Source organism: Marmota marmota, unplaced genomic scaffold (assembly GCF_001458135.2).
Source record: "Marmota marmota marmota unplaced genomic scaffold, marMar, whole genome shotgun sequence".
In the NCBI taxonomy this organism is placed as follows: Eukaryota; Metazoa; Chordata; class Mammalia; order Rodentia; family Sciuridae; genus Marmota; species Marmota marmota.
Genome location: NW_026000005.1, coordinates 52,157,663 through 52,168,379, shown reverse-complemented (window position 1 = coordinate 52,168,379; position 10,717 = coordinate 52,157,663). Strand labels below are relative to the sequence as shown.

General features: G+C 60.9%; 1 protein-coding gene across 6 annotated transcripts in view; it reads left to right on the top strand.

The window, feature by feature from the left end:
* Hdac4 (histone deacetylase 4) overlaps positions 1-10,717 on the top strand; it is a 217,823-nt gene that overhangs the window by 187,937 nt on the left and 19,169 nt on the right. For 2 of the 6 annotated variants that reach the window (XM_048808874.1, XM_048808870.1), the window contains exons 16-17: positions 4,070-4,116; positions 7,262-8,858. In XM_048808874.1, the coding sequence (XP_048664831.1) occupies positions 4,070-4,116; positions 7,262-7,510 (296 nt within the window). In that variant the 3' untranslated portion in view covers positions 7,511-8,858. Of the gene's footprint in view, positions 1-4,069; positions 4,117-7,261; positions 8,859-9,147; positions 9,268-10,070; positions 10,169-10,717 lie in introns of those variants that run through there. The other 4 variants (XM_048808876.1, XM_048808872.1, XM_048808875.1 and 1 more) reach the window with 4 other exon arrangements.

Genomic DNA, 10,717 nt, shown 5'->3' with positions numbered 1-10,717 from the left:
TGCATAAGAGGGAGCAGAGAGGGATGTAGGTCAGGGGCTGGGCAGGTGCAGGCCTCTGTTCCCTGTGCCAGGACCCCAGCTCCATGGTCCTGGGCAGCTGCTGCTGCTGCAGAAAGAACATGGCAGGGCTCCCCATCTGGGCACCCACCTGCCCCCGGCCCCTCCCTTATGGAGACCATTGGCCAGAAGCAGGGTAGGAGTGGGCTGATGGGGACACTGCACTGGCTTCCAGTCACCTGAGTTTCATGATGCAGACTTTCCAGCAAGGAGGGCCCTCAAAGGATAGCCCTGTGTGCTCAGTGCTTGAGGGATGGTCAGGTGTCCAGGCCTTCGTCCTGGTCTCAGGAGAGGGTGGGGCAGAGAGTGTGACATTGCTCTGGACAGGTGTGCCCAAGCAGCTGGATCCAAGTTCAGATCAAAGGCTCCTGGGGACGGGCGGCTCCTGGAAGGCCTAGCAACAGAGCCAAGGCCAAGAGGGGCCCTGTGAGCAGAGCACGTGCAGGAACCAGAGAGGGACTTGCGGGCAGCGGGGGCAGGGGCAGGAGTCTGGGAGCTGAGCAGCAGGACAGCAGGCCAGAGAGCCAGCCCTGGCGATTCCCCCCAGCCCCATGCCATGTGGCTGTCAGTGTGCTGCAGAGGCTGCCTGCGAGTCCAGTGTGAGGGGACTTGTGCCTCAAGTCACCCGTGCCGCCCCAACAGGCTTCGGGAGTCGCTGACGGCCTCAAGGTGGGGACACGTCAGCTGGGTGGTCACCCCTGATGGTGGGGCAGCTTCACTGCTGCAGCCCCTTAGAGTGGCAGATCCTGCCCAGTCCACTGTGCACCTTGGCTGTCCATCTTTAGAGAGCCCACTGTGGCCTGACCCACTGCAAAGGGCCCTTGGCATGCCAGTCTCCAGAGTTGTGAGCTTGGGGCAGAGGATGGCCTCCAAGTCAGGGGAAGGTGGGTGGCCTAGGTCCTCCAGCCAGTTTCAAGCCAGGCCAAGTCAGGCCCTCAGAACCGGAGAGAAGCCATGCAGTGTGTGTGTCAGGGCGTGGAGAGGCGCCCGTGTGCCAGGGCCCACAGCCCGCTCCCCTGCTGACGGGGGCCTGGTGCTCCCCTCCTCGGGTCCCCTGGCTCCTCTTGAGCGTCAGGTGCTCCACGTCCCGTGGTGGCCATTGCAGCGTGTTTGGTGATCCTTCTGCTGGCCAAGCGTGCCGTGTGGCCTGTCACCTTGCGCAGGAGTTAGGCACTGAGCGCGACAGGGCCAGTGCCCCACCTTCTCCCCACCCAGGCCATTGTCCTGATCAGAGCTCCCCTGCCAGTCCAGGTGCTCCAGACTGGGAGTTGGCAGGCGTCCCCCCTCTGCCTGGCACTGCCCTGTGGCTCTCTGCCTCTCTGTAGGATCCACAGATTGTAAGCCGTGTGCAAAAGGCCCCGTCTTCCTCACTGCCACGGTGCCGTGCCCTCTGTGGGCCCTCGCTGGCCTGGAAGCCCAGGATTCGTCTTATGGTGGCATGAGTTGGCATGGCCTCAAGGGGCACCTAGCCCAGGGGCGGCTGCATAGTGCTCACCAAGGTCCCCCCCCCCCAGAGGACAGTAGTCATGGCAGGAAGCCCCAGTCCTTCCCTTGGAAGCGCCAGCCAGTCTGCTGCAAGTGGACAGATGATAGTCCTTGATGCCCCAGGCGGCCTTCAGGCCAGAGGCTCACATCCAGCCCAGGTGCCTGGCTCCAAGCTGCAGGAAGCTAGAGCTGACTGTAGGCTTGGGCACCGGAACAGGCCCTTAGTGGTGGACGCTCCAAGGCCCTGGACTGTCCTGGGTCAGCTCCCTGTAGAGCATGCCCTGCCCACCACCCACCCAGGGCGGCCCTGTGTCCTGGGCTGTGACAGCCCCTTTCGGCCTTCCTTGTGAAGTCTGCCCAGGGGACACCTTCCCTTCCACAGCCCTGCTGTTGCTAGGCCATGATGGGACTGAGGAAGGCCCCGGCCCCTGGCCCCAGGGCCATTTCCTGCTCTCTCTAGGAGCGTCCTCTTGATGCCAGCCACTGTGCCTTCCCTCCACGAAGCTGGATACCAGGTGATGCTGCAGGACACTGAGTAGCAAGCAGGGTGCTAGGGGGTGGCCCAGGCCTCCGCCTGCCCCGGCCGCCCTTGCCTACCTGTTCCTACTCCCTTCTGCCCCCACACCTCTGGAAGGGACCTGCCTGCACTGAGAGGCCGCTCTGGCTGTCTTGGTGGCCAGCCAGCCTCTGGGGCGATCCGCCTGCTGCTGCCATGCTCTGTGGTGCCTGCCTCGGGTGCTGCCACGGGGCAGGGGTGGCCATGTGACTCCCCGAGCACGTGTGGTGTCCCCTGTGACTGCCCAGCCTGGGAGCTCCAGATCCAGGCAGTGGGCATGCAGCCAGCCAAGGCAGGAAGACAGGGAGGGGCTGAGAAGCTGGCCCAGGTAGGACTCCAAACAGTCCAGATCCCCTTCTTTTTAGATGGCAGGAAGGGGAGGCCACAGGCCGTTGCCTGAGTGGGCATGAGATTGAGGGCAGAGAGCAGCAGGGAGAGCCTAGAGCCAGCCTGGTACATGCTACTGGCCTGGTGGCTCAGTACCCATGTGGCCCGGGCAGGAGCGGGAGCCAGTTGCACAGGCCAGCACCTGTCGACACAGCTGTGCCCCTCTACAACATGCTGGGCACTCCCACAAAAGGGCTCTCTGCCTCTGTGGGATCACAGCAGGGTCTGAGCCAGCCCCTGCCCTCTGCTGGGCAGTGTCTCCCACATGTGAGCCCCATATGGACCTTTCCTGGGGGACCTGGGCCTCTGAGCCCTGTGAGGTGCCCCTGCTGCCTCCTGGCCTTTCCTCTCCCAGCCTTGGAGCGCAGGCGGCAGCATCGTGTCCAGCCCAGCCCAGCCCTGTTGCAGACTCCGGGGCTCCTGCCGAGTGCAGCCCCGGTGCACCAGGCCTCCCTCAGCCTGGCTGGGGGTGTGCAGCATGGTCAGGGTCCAGGTCTCCTGACCTACCTTTCTGTGCCAGCTGTTGCTTGTGCCTTGACGCCATCACAGGGGCTTCTCCCAGCACCCAAAGACCTGCTCTCACTTACCAAGCCCCTGGGCTGCAGGCCTTACAAGCAGGAGTGGGCCAGGCCCCAGTGACCCCAGGCTTCTCTGCGTCCTGAGTAGTCCGCAGCAGGAGCTGTGTACCTTTCCTGGGGGAGGGACCTGGGCTTCAGAGCCCTGTGATGTGCCCCCGCTGCCCTGAGCTGGTGCTCAGGGTCAGGCGGGGCGGGAGTTGGGAATGGGGCTATACTCTGGGCCAAGGGACCTGCTTGCTGGAGCAAGTCTGGACCTCAGGCTCGCTGGGCTTATAAGGAGCGACCGTGCAGACCTGGCCAGGGAGGATTGGGGCATGGAGAACACGGAGCAGAGGGGACCAGGCAGCAGCTGGGGTGGCAGGCCAGCAGGCAGAGCCCTCCCTGCCCAGTTCCTAAAGGACGAGGGCCACTTTGGAACCTGGGCTCTGTCCCTCCTGGGGCAGTCTCTGCCATTGTGACAGGCAGCTTTAGGCTGACCTGCACTCAGCCAGCTCTGAGATCACAGAGGGAAAAGACACCATCCCCTTCTAGAGTACCTTCCTGATGGGGGCCGGCAGTTGTGAGTGCTGGGGGCCCTGAGGGGGAGGTTTCCCAGCAGGTGTCTGATCTAAGCTCCTGAGGGGTGGGGCAGTGGCCTTGCTCCCCTCCCAGGGTCCTCAGTGTCTGAAAGTCCTTCTGTGGGCGTGGGAGACCAGCTGGGGCCTGTGAGCCTGGAACACAGCGCTGTGTTGGGAGCTGAGAGGGGGCTTGCCCGGGACCCAGCATCGGCGTCTGGGATGTGGAGCTTGCTGTAGAGGCAGTGAACCCAGGGCTCCCGCCCACCGGCCCTGAGAGGAGGGCTGCTGCCAGCACAGCAGCTCTGCTCCCTCTGGACAGGCTCTGCTCAGCGGGGGAGCATTGCCCCTGGGGCCAGCGCCATCCGGGCCTGCCTCTGCCCTGCTTAAGAGGCACGCAGCTCCAGAGCCCACGTGCTGTTGGCCTCCTGACCCTTTCCCTCTCCCCGCAGGCTCGCTGACCTCCGTGTTTGTCAGGCTCCCCTGTGGTGGTGTTGGGGTAAGTACTTCTTTAATGTGTGAGTAATGTCCTGTTTGTTCTTAGAGTCCTAGCGGTCACAGAAATCACTGCCTTGCTTTGCTCTGAGTGGAAATTGCTGCCAGGTGTTTTCCATAAGCAGGGCCTCTGGGCCAGGTGCCCAGATACGGCTTCCCAGGCCCTGCTGTGAGATCGCAGAGGTAGGGCGCCTTTCCCTGGGGATGGGCATCCAGCGCACACGGCCTGGGCCCTGCTGGGTGCTGGCTCTGAGAACTGGAACCCGCATGCAGGCTGTGTCTTGTCCTCTGCATCCACCGCGGCCAGCTCTGAGATCACAGAGGATCTGTGTGTCCACTCAGGTGGTAGAGAAGCCCAGGGGCGGAGCATGCTCATTCTGCCCAGAGCCCCTGAGCAGTGGCCCCATAGGCACGTGGCATTTGGGAGGCAGCTGGCTGCACTGTGCTGGCCTCTTCCTATGGGCAGATGTCTCCACTGGACCCGCCGGAGAAGAGGCAGAGGCACACAGTGACAGAGACTTCTCTCTGCTCGAGTGGACTGGCCTCCAGTCCTTGCTGAACGAGGTCCCCAGTTCTGGCTTGTTGGTGGCAGGGCTGGGGCAACACCTGGAGCAAGGCCGAGCCTCCTGTCCCATCTGTGACCTGTGACCCATGGCATTGAGGAACATTGCGAAGGGTCACAGAGGCCAGGCAGCAGGAGCAGGTGGGCAGCAGAAGCTCTTCCTGCTGAGTTGGCAGCGTGACCACAGATGGCAGGGGGACAGTCCAGGTCTGCATTCTGTTGTAGAAATGCAACAAAACTGCGTTCTCCCAAGTCTGCCAAAGTTGCTGCTTTGAAAACTACCCTGTCAGGAAGGGTGACCTGCGTCATCCCAGCCGAGCCCTGAGGGCTTTTAGTTGTAAATAGGCTTCAGTCTCTTAACTCAGCTGGGTTTTTGGCCAGACTTGAAAAGATTTGGAGCTGCACTGCCCCGCAGCCAGCAGGCCTAACCGAGGCAGGACTTATGGTTTGCAAATGAAAGCTAAATGCCCACTCAGGCCGCCCTGGTGCTAGACCTGACTGGGTGCGGCGTGGGACCAGAGCTGCACCTCACATGTGGGTGCAGCAGCTGCAGGTGGAGCCTGTCCACGGGCAGCGGAAAGCACGGCCCGTGGGTATCTTTAGGTCTTCTCTGCCGTCCACCATGCAGAAGGAAGGCAGACTGTAGGGCTTGGGTGGACTCACTGGGTCAAGCTGCAGCCACAGCTCTCCATGCCTCAGTGTCCTTTTCCAGAGCCACAGCCAGGCCCCTGGGTGTCAGGAGAAGCAAAGCAGACCCCAGAGCCAGTGGGGGAGGGGTCGGCCCTTCTGCCAGGGTGGGGACACAGCAACAAGAGGAGGCACGCTTCCTGAGAGCAGCCGCAGGGAGCACTGAGCTGTGCAGTGGGCCTCCGGAGCCCAGCTCTGTCCTGTCTCGACCTCTTTAGACGAAGGCTGTCAACTGCTTTAGTCACCTCATGGTTAAAGATTAGTGAGGAGGTGGTGTCCTTGAGTTTCCCTGTGAGCCTCACCAGGATCAGCCCCTGCCCCAGAGTGTGGCACAGACTCGGGGTAGCCCCTGCCACCTGTGAGCTCACCCCAGCTGGCCACCCCTGCTCATCTGGTCACATCTCAGACTACGAGGACCCATCTCATGGCTCCCTTCTCCTGTTTTCCCACCTCTGCTGGGAAGGGTGTGCAGCTGGCCCTTCCTGCAGTGCCTGCGGCAGGGATGGCATCCTGGTGACCAGCCCTGAGCAGGCGGACAGCCATGGCAGGATGAAGCCACAGGAGGGTCCCAGCAGGTTCTCTGGGGACAGGGGCAGCCACAGCACACAGCAGAGCCGCTGCCCGTCATCCCCCTGCCTTGGCTTGGCCCTAAAGCCAGGCTCTTTGCATCTAGGAGGGGAATAATCTGGCTCCTTTGGCAGCCTCTAGGCCTGGCCTTCCCAGGACAATGCTGTCCCTGGGGTCCCAGGGCAGTTGGGGGCATCTCTCCCAGCTGTTGCCTGGGTCCAATGAGACGGCTGCACTGAAGCCTCCAGAACCGAACTGGGCTGGCACCCCGTACAGACAGCAGCCGGTCTTCAGGACGGGGCTGCAAGGTGGAGGTGCTCTTTTGACATTTGGAAACTCAGAACCTAGAGGTTCCATCTTTGAAAAGGACAGTCCTGGCCAAACACACTCAAGAATGTCTTCAGTCCTGTGAAGGCGTTTCAGACTTGCTTTGATGATGAAGCATCATGATCTCCTGGTGGAAGATCCCTCCCTCCCCATGGCGAGACCAGTGTCTATCAGGCGGCCTCTTGCCCTTGCAGTGGGCAGAAGCCTCACAGGCCTGGGCTGGGGATGAGGACAGCACAAGCACAGGTTTCCTGCCAGCTCTGGGGTTCCAAAATGAGTAGTCAGGAGTCAATTTGAGAAGGCTCCTTGAGTGACGTTATATGAGCTTGTGAAGGCCCAGGCCCTGGTGGCCGCTCAGCAACCCCCTGTGCACAAGGGACACACCTGGATATGGCTGCTTTGGGGCCCAGGCCCAGCCAGGTGCCCACAGAGACTTCTCTGCAAACCTAGCAGTGTCTGATTTCTGGCTCTCACGTCAAGTGGGCCTTAGAAATAACCATCTAGGGTAACAAAGTAAGTCCGTGCATACTGTTCGATGGTCAGAGTAGAAGCAACTAGCAGGGCTGATGAGCTGTCCCCTGGGGTTGGGGCTCATGCTCACTCCTCCTGGGCCACCCCAGTCCACTAGTCAAAGCTTTCAGTTAAATGCAGTGTGGAAAGCCCTAACTTGAGGAGACCTGACTCTTAATTCCTCTTAACCTCATTTTGCTAATTGTAGTATGCCCTCATAGCTGTAGTCATAGCGGCAGGGGTGGGCTCAGGGCAGGGACCCAACAACCTGACATCCTTGAGCTCAGAGCCTGCGAGTAGTAGAGAGAAGAGCGCCTCAGAGAGGGCAGGCACACAGTGGGACTCTGGGGCCGTCACTCTCCGTTTTCTACTTAGTGTGTCTCGGCATGTCTGATAAGGAAACCAGCCCAGGTGTGTCTTGTGTCTGTTCTGATGAAGGGCAGATGTGAGGCTGCACAGTGCCTCAGGGGTGGTGACAGTAACCATGTTTCCACAGGTGGATAGTGACACCATATGGAATGAGGTGCACTCATCAGGGGCAGCTCGTCTGGCCGTGGGCTGTGTGGTGGAGCTGGTCTTTAAGGTGGCCACTGGAGAGCTGAAGGTTAGTGGGGGCCCTGGCAGAGCTGGGCTGCAAAAGGCAGGTCCAGAGAAAGGGTGGACCCTTCCCACACTGGGGAAGATGTGCAGGTCAGAGATTCTCAGAGCTCAGTCTTGGGAACCTCTATGCTCTACCAAGCGCTGAGGACCTAAGGAGCTCATTTCCATGTCGTGCCCTGTCGGCCACATTACAGATTAAAACTGAGGAACTTTTAAAATACTGTGTTAAAGCACCAGTAGCATCTGGCGTAGTGGACGGTGGCATCAAGCACTCCTGTCTTGTGTCCGTCTGTGGCCACACCTTGAAGCACGGGTGTGCAGCTGGAGAGGCAGAGGTGCTCGACAGCCTGCGCTAGGCAGCTGGCGACAACTCTGGAGACCATGTCTGGGCCTCACCTCCAGTGCTGGGGACAAGCCCAGCACCCTGGGACTGGCTGCAGACCTTTACCCGTGAAATCCCCATCTCCTATAGCCACAGAAGTGCTCCCTTTTTGAGACCGTGGCCTCACGGCCCATCTCACCAAGAAGTCCTGGAGCGCGGGGAGAGTTGTCCCACTTCCAGTGCAGACAAGGTCTTAAAACGAGTTGTTTTCACTCAGAAGCTCGGGTTCTTATCACGGACAGCCCCTGCCTGCTGCACCTTGGAGGGCGCCCAGTGTCCCTGTGCTGGACAGCCTGTCTTAGGTTACCCAAGTCAGAGTTCCAGCAGTCTGCTTCTGCCCTTCTTGCAAGGCAAGAGGGTGCCCTGAGCCAAGGAGCTCGCTCAGCTCCCGAGACCGGTGGCAGTTGGTCTTCCCCAGTAGTCAGCGCATGCTGCCCCCAGGGGGCCCTGTACGCCTTTCTGGTTTTGCACCAGGTTCTGCAAGCCATGTGCACAGTGCGGAGATTGAATCCATGTATAAGTTTTACTGCTTCATTGAGGATGCTCTTGGGAGGAACGGCCTCCCCCTCCCTGCAGCATGCGGCAGCGAACGCCTGGGGGCTGATGCTGCTCCCTGCTGCTGCTGGCTTGGTCAGGCTCGAGCAGCCTGCCCTCCAGTGCACTGCACCATCCCCAGCTGTCCGTGCAGTGGGAAAGCAGATAGTGCCCAGGGGCCATGGGCAGCGTTGAGAGCCACTGCACAGCACAGGAACACAAATGGGTTTTGCAGAATTGAGTCTGAGGGCAGGGTCTACCTCAGGGTCTGCCTTGTAGCCTCACTGCCACTCTTCTCGTGTCCTGATCCTGGTCTCCGGAGCTGGCCAGCTCCTCACCCCCCAGCACAGTCATTAATTGTTGGTTGGTGGCCCTTTTTGAGACCTTAATATTATGGAGCTGACCACATGGCTCCCTGCTGCTGATGAGACACGCGTTGGAGCCACTTTTATTATAGCAGCTAGGAGGGGTTTGCAGATGGCATGAGGAGAGGCATGCAGCCATGCCAGTGCTGGTCTCTGAAGCACTTCTCTGGGGTTGCCCACTCCCCAGTCGTGCCTGTCAGGGCCAACGGAGGCAGCCCANGGCGGGGAGGGCGGGTCTTCATCTCCATCAGCTCTTGGCCTTGGGAGCTTTGTCTTGTGGCAGCTGCCTCAGAGACCAGAAAAGGAAAGCTCCACACCCGTCAGGAGTCCAACTGATGGCCTCTGCCAGTGGGCTGTGCGTCCTGGACCCCCTGCCTAGAAAGGAGCCTTGGCCCCAGTTGGGGCCGTCTGCCAGCCTTGAGCTCAAGCCTGGAAGAGCTGGGCGGTGAGGGCCAAGCTCCAAGTCCTGTCCTGCCCTGAGCTGGTTCTCCATTCTCGCAGGACGTGCACCACGGGAATGGGACCCAGCAGGCTTTCTACAGTGACCCTAGCGTCCTCTATGTGTCCCTGCACCGCTATGACGACGGGAACTTCTTCCCAGGCAGCGGGGCACCTGATGAGGTGAGCATCAGGGTGGGGTTTCCGGGAGGCTCTGCAGGTGTGGGGCTGTGCAGCCAGGTGGAGGCCAGCCACCTGCCCATGCAGCAGAGCAGGGTCCCCATGGCTGAAGCCCAGATGGTCGTTCCAGGCAGACCCCAGGCTGGCTCCACACGTGTATGCCAGGCCTCTCTCTCTGAAATACAGGAGACCCCGACTGGGCAAGCGGAAGTCCTCAGGACTGTGGGAGCGAGGCCGGGGCTCCTCCTCCAGGAAGGCCCTGCCCTGGGTCAGCCAGCCCTCCAGGCCCTGTCCTTATGGGTGCCCTCCCGCAGGAGCCCGCCCAGGCCTGTTGCCCCTCAGTGCTACGTGGCAGGCTGGGTCACAGAGCTGGCCTTCGCACTGAACAGAGGTCCTAGAGTCAGGAGAAGGCGCCCCAGCTCTAGGTCCCTGCTTGAGAAGAGGTGGGACATTTCCCAGGTGTCCTCCACCCAAAGACCCTGACGAGCTGCACATGGAACGGAGCAGCAGGGCCTCAGGAATGTTCCTGTGTGGGGCCCAACAGGCCCCTCCCTGGCCCAGAGGCCAGCAACAGCTCCCGTTCCTGCAGCTTCAGGGCCCGCGAGGCCTACAGTGCTCCATGGAAAGTGCTTCACCACTGACTCAGCGTGTCAGGGCCAGCTCTGCACACGCAGAGACATCCTGAGGGCCCAGGACACACAGGCTGTCCCTGTGGGGACCCCAAGACATGCCCCAGCCCAGTGCCACCTGCAGCAGCTGTTCTCCTGGAGGGTCTGTGACATGGATTTCTTTCCTTCTGGCCACAGGTGGGCACAGGGCCAGGCGTGGGCTTTAATGTCAACATGGCTTTTACGGGTGGCCTCGACCCCCCCATGGGAGACACAGAGTACCTGGCAGCCTTCAGGTGAGTCCCTGGGTTTTCCCAGCAGCCCTCAGCCTGCATGGAAGAGCTGTTACAGAGACCCAGTGCTTGGGAGCAGGAGTGGGACCCTGCAGGACCAGCTCAAGTGCCCAAGTGTGACCTCTGGGACTGTCCACTTACTTGTTCCTAGTTTCCGATGTGCCAAATAAAAGGACTACATTTGAGTCCTGATAGTAAGAAAGGGAGGGGACAGAGGTGAGGGCTTGCCGGCAGAGGGGAGGGTACTAGGGTCACTAGTGGAAAGACCTCCCTGTTGGCTGTTCTCTTCCACACCCCCGTGCCATGATGTGAGATGAAGTGAAGGCTTTTCCTCCACGTGTAGAGGTCAGGAGGTAAGACCCTGCTCTCATCCACCTCCGCGCCCGCCCTCTGGTTGGCAAGCCTGGCGGCAGGCAGGTGTTGGCTTTTGTCACCCGAGGTCACAAACTGAAGCAGCTCCTGGGAGAAGAGTGGAGGGCCGGGCAGTATGGCGTCCTCACCAGTGTCAAGTGGCTCTTCTACAAGGGCAGTTTCTGCCCCCCCCCCCCCCCG